General features: G+C 52.3%; 2 protein-coding genes across 2 annotated transcripts; both read left to right on the top strand.

The window, feature by feature from the left end:
• Nucleotides 1-937: 937 nt before the first annotated feature.
• Nucleotides 938-4,548, top strand: ASPACDRAFT_556 (class V chitinase Chi100; the record flags this gene model as incomplete). Its single annotated transcript, XM_020203021.1, has 4 exons — nucleotides 938-1,899; nucleotides 1,945-4,026; nucleotides 4,087-4,391; nucleotides 4,457-4,548. Coding segments are annotated over 4 exons (3,441 nt in total), but the record flags the coding sequence as incomplete, so codon positions are not given.
• Nucleotides 4,549-7,514: 2,966 nt separating this feature from the next.
• On the top strand, nucleotides 7,515-9,493 carry ASPACDRAFT_1859934 (uncharacterized protein; the record flags this gene model as incomplete). The annotated part of the gene is made up of 3 exons (XM_020197712.1): nucleotides 7,515-7,589; nucleotides 7,657-7,979; nucleotides 8,056-9,493. The coding sequence occupies 3 exons, from the start codon at nucleotides 7,515-7,517 to the stop codon at nucleotides 9,491-9,493; spliced, it is 1,836 nt and encodes a 611-aa protein (XP_020052037.1).
• Nucleotides 9,494-11,136: the final 1,643 nt, after the last annotated feature.

Genomic DNA, 11,136 nt, shown 5'->3' with positions numbered 1-11,136 from the left:
CTAGGAACAGTACTAGGAACAGTACTAGGAACAGTCCTAGTAACTTCTTGGCACTCAGGGCCGGCATTGACTGCCTGACTCGGCATAGTCTCCCCCTGCCAAGCTGCAATACAATAAGCGAAGCTCTGCTAAGCTCGCTAAGCGCGGAGCCCCAACGGCAGCCAAGAGCCAACCATAGTCTATGCTAGAATGACAAGGAGGCAAAAGCATCCTGGGCATCCTGGGCATCCTGCAGGACGGAGCTAGCCTCAATGTTAGTCCCAGAGCTAGCGATATATGGAATACATGGTTGATCGATTGTCTGATCTCTCAATTTTTCACGGCACGTGGAATAGGCAATTTGGGGGCCAAAGACTAAATTTCTTTCGGTCTAACTTCATTTCTAACTCGGCGAATGCCTCGTGGTTTGCCGAAGTCGCGTGAAGGCGGGGCAGATATATGCATGCCGCTGGCTCAAGTCTGCTCCTGCAATAGTAGCCAAAGCATAGGTTCCACCCGGAAAATGAAAAGAGAGGATAGCCTTGCGTTGGTCCAGTATGGATTGATTGTGTTGCGTAAGTCAACTTACAGACGATGGCGTCTGGTGTGGTTATGTGGTGCTTTAGCGTTGCGTCGAGTAATGTCCTCTGAGGCGGTGTTAGTATCTACAGCCTTGACGGCGGAGGGGTGTGCGCGAGATGAGGCGACTTTGAGGATGGTATAAAGCGAGAGCATTGCCCGCTGCACTGTTTTTGTCATTGCATCAAGCTCTTCACAGTCACTATGTTGACCCTGAATTTCCTATAGCCTCCCACGTTCTCTCTTTGTCACTCTTTTCTGTCTGTCTCTCTGTCATTCTCTCTCTCTTCCCTTTTTTTTGTTTTTGCTTGAATACTTTCATTTACTCAGTCCTCTCTCTTGATCAAACAATACACCCTTCTTCGAGGTCTGAGCTACCATGAAGCTCCCTCGCATGACTCCAGCCTTACTGGCTGGCTTAGTTCTGCTGGGTCCGGGGGTAGTCGCAGACAGTGTCGATGCTCAGTCGGCCTTGTCTGCCTTTCTCAGTGCCAACCCAATCAGTACACGGTCAGCTTCCGAGCCAAAGGCCACGGTCGACTTGGAGACCCTGAAAGCTGCCGTGGTGGCGGGAAATTACACTCCGTCGCGGTCATGGGAGTTCCTTCGCGCTGCTTGTCCAGGAAGTTGTACTGAGCTGGGACTCGATCCGTCGGCCTGGCCGGTCTACCCCGGCGTCCACCGGCTCTCTCTGTGTGATGAGACAATGTTACTGCAATTTGCTCTATACACCACGGTCAATCAGTCTCAGAGTCGAGTCGGTCTTCGTGGCTGCACGGCGGATCTGGTTGCTGATACCGTCGCCCAAACTGGAAGTACTTCCTGTCAGATGCCTACCAACATGACCTCCGTGGTCTCCTCTCTCCAAATGTCCCGCGATACGGCCTCGTCAGCAGCATCCCCTGATACCGACGCGATCGCCGCGTTGACCCAGCTGCTGGCCTACGAGACACTCAATCCGTCGGCTGCGTGCAATGAGACCATCAATTTTGCCCTCGCAGGACAAACCGCGGTCGGTTTGTATATGGGCAGCAGCTTGCACAGCCAAAACCTTCTTGCTCCCATTCTCGAGTCGCTCATTGAAGAGATTCAAGACAAGGGGGTTTCCGAAACTTTAATAGTGCAGCTCTGCAGCAGTCAGCACAGTGCCCGGTACGCGTTCGGCGTTATCATCAGTGCCAGCGGAGACTTGTCGGCTGCTCAAACCGCGGTGCAGACGTGGCGCAACAGTAGCTGCAGTACCTCTCTGGATGATAGCACTGTCTGGCAGAATCTTACCTATTCGATCCCCACCGTGTCACACGCCCGAACCAACACCACCAGCCTGTGGGCTCGTCAGCGGTATGCCCCCAACCAGCTTCGCTCGCGTGACGATGACGATGACAGCACGACTTGTACGGCAGTGCAGGTGGTTTCCGGGGATACGTGTGCGACACTGGCGACCGAGTGTGGCATTACAGCGACTGAGCTCAGTACCTACAACCCCAGTTCCACCCTATGCTCGAACCTGACCGTGGGCGAGTATATCTGTTGCACGGAGGGATCCGCTCCAGATTATGCCCCCTCGCCTGATGCAGATGGTTATTGCTACTCATACCTGATTCAGACCGGCGACTCTTGCGACGTCCTCGCCGCCACATATACTCTGACCACGGACGAGATTGAGAGCTACAATAACGAGACATGGGGTTGGTTGGGCTGCGGTGATCTTCTCGTCGGTGAATACATGTGTCTGAGCTCGGGTTATCCCCCGATGCCTGCGGTGATCGCCAACGCCGTCTGCGGGCCGCAAGTAAATGGCACAGTGAGTGTTCCATATGGAACAAATCTAAGTACCCTGAACGAGTGCCCGCTGAACGCCTGTTGCGATATCTGGGGGCAATGTGGTATTACGGCAGAGTTCTGTACCCCCACCGAGTCAACCACGGGCAACCCGGGCACGGCCGCGAACAACACGAATGGTTGTATCTCGAACTGTGGAACCGAGATTGTACAGAGTGACGCTCCCAGCGAAGTCTTTAAGATCGGATATTTCGAGGGCTACGATGTGGAGCGCGCCTGTATGCGTACCATGATTGCGGATATCGATACGAGTCTATACACCCATATCCACATGTCCTTCGCCACTTTGAATGCAGACCTGTCCTATAACATCTCCAGCCTGGAAGATCAATGGAATGACTTTGTCGAGTTGGATGGAGTCAAGCGCATCATCACTGTGGGTGGATGGGATTTCTCGACCGACGCGGACACGTACGATATCTTTCGGTCCGCAGTCTCCGATAGCACTAACCGGGCTACCCTGATTACGAATACCATTGATCTACTCACCACCTACGATCTGGATGGTGTGGATTGGGACTGGGAGTATCCTGCTGAGCCGGATATTCCAGATATTCCTGCCGACAGTACGGATGACGGGACCAATTTCTTTCTCTTTCTTCTGGAGCTGCAGATGCAGATGGCGATTGATGCCCCGGATAAGACCATCTCGACAACTGCGCCTTCCTCGTTTTGGTACTTGAAGGGCATTCCCATTATGGCCATCAGTGAGGTGGTGGATTATATTGTTCTGATGGCCTACGATCTGCACGGGCAATGGGACTGGAATAATACGTACGCTGATCCGGGCTGTCCCCAAGGCGGTTGCTTGCGGTCGCACGTGAACTTGACGGAGACTGTCAGTGCCTTATCGATGATCACCAAGGCGGGTGTGCCCTCGAATATGGTGGCTGTGGGAGTAGCGAGCTACGCTCGATCCTTCCAAATGACTGAGGCTGATTGCTACGGCCCCGAATGCACCTTCACCGGTCCAGATTCGGGAGCGGTTCCAGGTGCTTGCACGGACACTGCTGGGTATATCTCCAACGCCGAGCTCGCAGGGATCGCGGAAGAGGAGGAGGTCTATACGTACATTGACGAAGATTCGAACTCCAACATCATGGTTTGGAACGACACCCAGTGGGCGGGCTACATGGACGATGATATTAAAGCGAGCCGCGCCGAACTCTACGAGGGCTACAACTTCTTGGGAATTGCTGACTGGGCGATCGACCTGCTGACCTCCAACGGGACGACTTCGGCGTCGGAGGGATCGAGCTGCGAAGTGTACATTGATCCATCGATCTGGGACGAGGACAGCCCATCTGTGACGGCCGTTCCCGGATGTTCGTTGATTTGGCCCCCTCAGCCCCTCAGCAGCACGACAACCATCACCCTACCCCCCTGGACTACCACCCTGACCTACACCACCGTGGTGACTGAGACCACGTCCGCCTCCAGTGGTGGGGATGTGACGGCAGTCACCTCTCACGTTAGCTACTGGTTCCCAACCATCATCAGCATTCCCCCGGTGCAGACGAACGCAATTCCTGTCTGGGGCGTCAACCTCCCCAATGGCAGCACCACTGGAACGATCTGGCTGACTTCCTCGGTTGAGCCATCACCGTTTGCTATTACTTGGACTCCGTAAGTGCCCGCAACCCCCGTTCAACCCCGGCTGTTGGATGTGACTGACCATAATTCCAGTACCATCGGAGGCACCACCGTGGTGTCGGCTGCCACTACCACCGCTACCGAGACCTCCAACGTCGTCGTCTGGGGCGACTACACTTACGTGGAGCCGGCTGTCACCGAGACTCTGGGTGGCTCAACTACGGTGATCTCGGGAACTATTCTGCCTCCCGTGACTACGACGGTGACACCGGTCGTGTATCCCAGCACCACAGATACCACTCACGATACCAAGCTCAACAGCAAGACCACCAAATGGACGAGTGGCAAGCCCCCAAGTCCGACGGCAACAGCGGGCTGTGCGGGATGCGGTACTGGCTGTCAGTGATTATCCTCCCTTCCTCCTCATGTTGCAGCGAAACTAACCTTCGAGCCTGTGTGATAGGTGTGCTGTTCTGTGACTCTGCCTGCCCTATCTGCCCCATCGGGGTAGACATCACTGGTGGAGGCAGTGGCGATGGCGGCGACGACGATGACTCCTCGACCACGACAACATGTTCCAGCACGACCACGACCTCGAACTGCGACGTGTACTGCACCATTGCAACCGAATCCGCCATTGCGACCACGGATTGCACCTCGACCACCTGCTACTCGGTGACCGGGTGCGATATGACGGCCACAACGAAGACCTTCACTTCGGAGACCACGGCTGCCTGTCCCGCCGTGGCGACGGGGGCCGACCTGGCGCTGAACTATGATAGCTTTTCGGGCTGCCAGGCGTGTGCGTGGCACTTTATCCCGTTCTATGGCGACGATGACGCCTCGTACGAGGACGATTGGCCGATGCTGGCGGAATCCGAGTATGCTTGGCCGTCCATCGATCTGAAACGTCGTGGAGTGGCCGCGGATCTTCCCCGGATGACCGGCACCGGGGTGATGCCGACGTCAACAGCAAGAGCAACTGCGACTGTGACCGGACTCCGAAGGACTGAGCCCGCGAGCGCTAGGATGACCACCGCGCCAGCCAGGGCGCCAGGTGCACATGGCAAGTTTATCGGAAAACGCGACGGGGCCAAGCGCGAGACGATCAAATCGGTGGGCAAATGCGCTTTGGGTGCGGATACCACCGTCACCGTGCCCCCTTACACCAACGGATACGACTGGTATAACAGTGAGACGGACGGTTTGATTGTGGGCTCGCAGACGGACATGCCGCGGTGGTATCATACCACCACGGCCGCTGGCTGTGCGGTGGAAGTGACCCAGGTGGCTGTCGCTGACCTGCCTGCGGATTTTGGTGACGTGGCCACGATGGACCATGCCTGTGAGTATCTCCTCGCCTCAGCTTACCTTCGGAAAAGTCGACGCGAAACTGATCACTTGTCTCAGGGGAAATGGGATGGCTGAAGGACTTCTTCAGCCAGATGTTTACTGGTGCCACCACGAGCACCTTCTCGTGCGCCGACGCCGAAGTCATCTTCTTCGGCTGCGGCAATCGATTGCAGAGCGTGAGTATCCGTCGAGGCCCAAATACATTCTCCTGCTAACTTTCATGGGTTTTCCTCTCTGTTAGATCTACTCGGCCATTGCATCGGATGACTACTTTGAGTTTATTGGAATCAGCAAGGTACTCAATCGCCTCAAGGCGGCGATTGCCAAAAAGGACTACGGAGGCAAGACTTTCAAGAATTGGACCAACACGAAGGGAGTTGGAGCCATCAAGGCAACCACGCCTTGGGTGGGAAAGGCCGAGACGAATGCCCTGCAATCTATGGGAGCGCGCACCAAGTTCCGCTCCAAGATGGAGCTGCTCTGGCAGATGGCGGCTTCGTGTGTGGTCATCACCGATACTAACGTCAATGACTACATGCAATCAACCAACGCACGGATCTACAACAAGATGTGAGTCTTCGCTATGCGGGTGTGTGTTTTGTAGTTATACTAACGGGAAATCACTCCCTTACCAGGCTTGCGTTGGACAATTGGATCAGCGCCAACCTCGATAGCACGTACTCCGACACCGACACCAAAAAGTTTGCGGTGCAGTTCACCAACTTCATGAACACCTACTCGACGGTCACGACGACGGTGCAAGGGTATATCGACACGCTGATCACGGTGATGGACGCGGAGTCGGCGCTGCTGACGACCATTGCCGGCAACTCTGGCCTGACCAACGCGCTGGACGAAGCCAACGATATGCTCACGGGCTACGCGGCCCTGAAAAGCAGGTACTCCAGCGTGTGCTCCACAAGCATCACCTGGGACTTCACCGCCGACGCCAACCCGGCGCTGAAGCGGCGCGACGAGACCGACACCGAGACCACGGCGGCGGCGTGTACCATCAGCTCGTCTCCCACAACCACGGCCAGCGCCTCAGCCTCCAGCGACCCGCTCTGCGTCATCGGCGAGGACCCGGACGCGGGGATTAGCGGGGCGTTCTGCGTCTGCACGGGGGCGGCCAGCAACATCCCGACGATGACAGGCAGCAACCCGTGCGGCTACACGGTGCTGCCGACATCGACCTCGACCAACAAGTACCCGTACACGTTCACGGACTCGCTGGGCGACCAGATCGCGTGCGCCTCAACAACCAAGAAGGTCAGCGACGGCACGACCGTCACCAGCTGCGCGGGCGCCTCGACCACCGTCTCCATCGACTACGCCAACAACCCGTACCCCTACACCTTCACCGACTTCTACAGCGACGTGATCGCCTGCGAGTCCACCACCATCTATGACGTCGCGGGATACGAGCTGACCGAGTGCGCGGGCTCCAGCACGACGCTGGTCACCGCCACCACCACTGAAACCGAGGTCATCACCACCACCGCTCTCAGCGATCTGTGCGTCACCGGCAATTACTACTCGTGCGTTACCTTCCTGTTCAACTTCCGCATCGCCTCGTGTCCCGGCACCCCTAAGGCCCGCGCCGAGTGTATGGAGGAAGCTTCTTCTGATGTGCAGATTGAGTGTGAGAAGCTGTGTGTCATGACCACGGGGACGACGACCATGACGGTGACGACGGCGGCGGCGCCTTAGACGTATGGATTTGGGGCTGGGATGTAGAGTTATATATTTAGATCTTCGGGAAATGTACATAGTGAGAAACAAGAACCTCGCTTCGGTACAGAAGGCCGATACCTGAGTTTTGCGGTATATCTCATATGCCAGCGTAGGGACATGGTCGTGGTTCTCAAACACGATGAGTAGCTCGTGTGGCCCAGTAGTGCTGTGACTCATCTCGCATGAGATATTGCAATCGTAGACTGCTGATTCAAGAAACCTACTCTGATCCGATTGACTTTAAAGCAGGATTCATGACATCACTCGTGGTCCGTCCTCGTTATCCTCAGGTGAATGCCTCTCCGCCAGGAAGCCCATTTAGGGCTCGACCCGCCCCGTCTTCCGCTATAAGATCACCTCTCCTCCCCCGTTCCTTTTTCTCTCCGACCCGCGCCCCATCAAACCCACACCCACCAAACACCAACATAAACACCATGGACGCCGAACCAGTATCCCCATCCCTACCAGGGAATCTCCCCCCCGAAATCTGGCATCACATCGTAACCTTCGTACGCAACCCGCTCTCCCCTCGCTCCCCCTCTCCCCAGCCCACCAAACTAACCACCAAACCGAAAGCTCTTCTGGACCGACCGCACCGCCCTGAAAGCCCTTGCGCAAACTAACCAAGCGCTATACCCCGTCGCCGCAACAGCCCTATTCCGGACCCTGCATTTCGAGTTCAACGGCGGGATGGACCTCTGGGCGCGAGAGGAGGCGAAACGCCCGTGGTCCGCACCCGATCTGCCCGTGCGGTGCTGCGCCTTTGTGCGGGCGATCGTCGTGACGGGCCACCAGCCGTGGGGAGGGGGGTTTGGTGGCGGCGTCGACGTCATGTCGGATGCCCAGGAGGCGATGCTGTATTATCTGTTTGGGGCGGTGAAGGAGCTTCGGCAATTCTAGTGAGAGATTCCCGGCTTCTTTTGATGTGCAGGTGGGCTTGCTCTCTGACTACGTTTTTTTGTGGGGGGCTCACAGTTGGTGGTACGAGACATACATGCCCGGGGTGATTCTCCGGCGCCTCTACGAGGTCTCCCCAACAACGGAGGTGCATATCCTCAGTTCCCAGGTCGCGCTGATCCAGAGGGTACACGTGCATCAGCCGAGCCGGGGGCCTCCGCAGCTCGCGTGTCTCCGGTCCGTCGCGGCGGAGTGGTACCGCGGCGAGTATGACCAGGTCCCAAATCGGGGCCAGGGTCGGGGCCAGGGTCGGGGGAATGTGCACCGCCCGGCGTCGTTGAAGGAACTCATTGTTCGGAGTCCGCGGCTGACGCATCTGTCGCTCACGGGACGGCCGACGTGGCGACGGGGGCAGCGCTGGGCGAACGAGGCGCCGGGGAAGGAGGAGGAAGAAACAGCGGCCGAGATCGAGGAACGAGGGCTGATCACGCTCGAGGACGGGGATCGGCTGCCGGGGACGCTGGCGCATCTCGCGTTCCGGGGGATGCGGTTCGGCGCCGCGCAAAGTCGTCTCTGGGCGACGGAGCTGCGCTGGGAGGGCGTGCGGTCCCTCTCGCTCGTCGAGGTGGACTGGATTCACCTCCTGCCTGCTCTCAGCGGGGGAGGGCAGCTGCGCGAGCTGGTCTGGCTCGAGCTGGGCATGCCGCGGCTCTCACACAGGGACAGAAGAATCAATCCGGAGGCTGTGCGGCAACGCGCCGGGCTGCTGGAGGCCTTCCTCCGGAGACTGCCCCGCACGCTGCGCACATTTATCGGAGTGGACCTGCCCGCGGACATGGTTGCGGTGGTGGCCGAGGCACACGGGGCGGGCCTGCAGCATCTGCGCCTGAGGACATCATCATCCGGCGATGCGGCGACTCTTGCGCCAGCCCAGCTGTATCAACTCCCCGAGGAGTTTCCCAACCTCCGGTCTCTGGGCTTATCTCTCCCCTCTTCGCAGTATGACAGTGACATTGACAGCCTCCTCATCCCGCTCCGCCGCCTCCCGCACCTCCACCATCTGGAGCTGAATTTCGGTACTCGACAGTCTACCCCTCACCCCGACCAGAGGCCCGATAACAGCATCATGATCCTAGATGCCACAAATATATCCACCCTCTTCCACCGTCTCGATATCATGGATGGCCCACACCTGCGCTCCTGCCATATCCTGCACGGGGACTGGAATAGTCTCGACCACCCGCCCCACCACAGCAGCCAGCATGACGCGATCCTCGTCGCCGAACGCGACCGCGCCGGGCATACCCAGGTCTCCCGACTGCTGCGGTGGCGAAGGGTCCCCGGGCTTCACGCTCTGTACGGCACGCCGACATCCTCCGTTAACCTGGTGGGCCGGACGCTGGAGGTGGGGGGATGGCCGGGGATGGCCGGGGAGGCAGAGGCGGGGCTGACGACCACGGCGGTCGCGGTGGATATGGGATGGGGGGTGAGGGATGCTCGGTGGGGGAAGCGGTAGATTGATCCCGAGACAATCATGCGTGGAGGATGCTTTGCAATGGACGATGCTACATGAGGGACGTCGGGTTTCTCTTTTGCGCGAGGGGTTGGGTGTGTCTAGTTGTGGACGTCTGGCGTTTGCTAGAGAGATTCTGACGGGAGGAGGGGTTGGGGATGAGGGGTGGAGGCGGCACAAGAAGAATAGGGGTATACTTGAATATAGTGTACAATTTAAATACTCCTTAGGAGCTTGGTATGTACATCAGAAGCTTCATAGCAGGCCAAGGGGGTCTGTATAGAGCCTTTTTTACTGTTAATAATAGTAGTATTTAGTTATTAAGAGTAATTATTAGTTATTATACAGTTGTAATACAGTTATAATACAGTTATAATACAGTTAGAATATAATTATAGTAGTAAAAAATAGTTTTAAAATAATAAATACTGTTATATAATAGAAAGAGTATATTATAGAACTGTATATAACTAATATTAAAAATAGATTATTTAATAATTAAATTTTAATACTAACAGTTATTTTAAATATTATATAAATAACTTCTAATTTATTTCTATATTAGATTAATTATCTCTCTATTCTATATCTGTAGGCTAAGAAGTAGTAACAGTATTATTAAGATTTTTAAGTATATAAAATAATATTTTATAATTTAAAAATAATAAAAATTTTTATAATACTTTATATAAAGTTAATATTTTATATATACTATATTAAAATAGTTAAGATTGGGAAAGTACAAGCTGACTTCTATAAAAAATCTAATATAAATATTTTTTTAATATTAGAATTAGATTTTATTAGAATCTATTTATTTAAATATTCGAAATAAGAAAGTATTAATAAAAAATCTTTTTAAATTATTTATAAAGATTTTATAAAAAGAAATACAGAATATTAATAATTAAAATAGTATATAATTCTATAAAAAAAATAGAATAGAGTAGAATAATATTAAATAAATAATTAATTATAAAATAAATAAAAATTAATAAATATTAGTAAGTATAATATAAAAAATATAAAAAATTATAGACTAACTGTTTAGAAATTCTAATATAATTTTAAAAAAATAGTATTATACTATTATACTGGATTGGAATACTCTGAAAATATTTTATTAAATATATTAATAAAAATATTTTAAAAATTTAATTTATTAAATAGACTTTCAGTCTTCTAAAATTAAATTATTTAAATAGAATATATTTCTTAATTATAGAATTATATTTATTTGGTAGGATATAATAATTTAAAAGCTATAAATATAGCTAACAGAACTTTAAGATTAATTAAATTTAAATAGAAAAACTATAATTCTAAATATTATTAAATCTAAATTACAGAGACTGTCGAATCTAATCTATTTAAGAAAAAATAGATTATAAAATTATATAATAAAACCCGATCTGCCCAGATCTTATAAATTCTAAAAATAAAAATAAAAATAATTAGAATTAAGATTCTAAATAATAAAAAATTATTTTATATTTATTTATATTTTTATTTTCTGTTTAGTATATTGCAGTTTAATAATAGCCTATATTCTATAATAAATAATAGAAAGTATATTCTAATATAAATATTTAGAATAGTAAGATTTTAAAGCTATTTATTTTTTAAAAACTGATAATTTATTTATA

Source organism: Aspergillus aculeatus (assembly GCF_001890905.1).
Source record: "Aspergillus aculeatus ATCC 16872 unplaced genomic scaffold ASPACscaffold_19, whole genome shotgun sequence".
NCBI lineage: Eukaryota > Fungi > Ascomycota > Eurotiomycetes > Eurotiales > Aspergillaceae > Aspergillus > Aspergillus aculeatus.
Note: the sequence above shows the minus strand (reverse complement) of the source record. Positions and strands in the feature narration are given on the sequence as shown.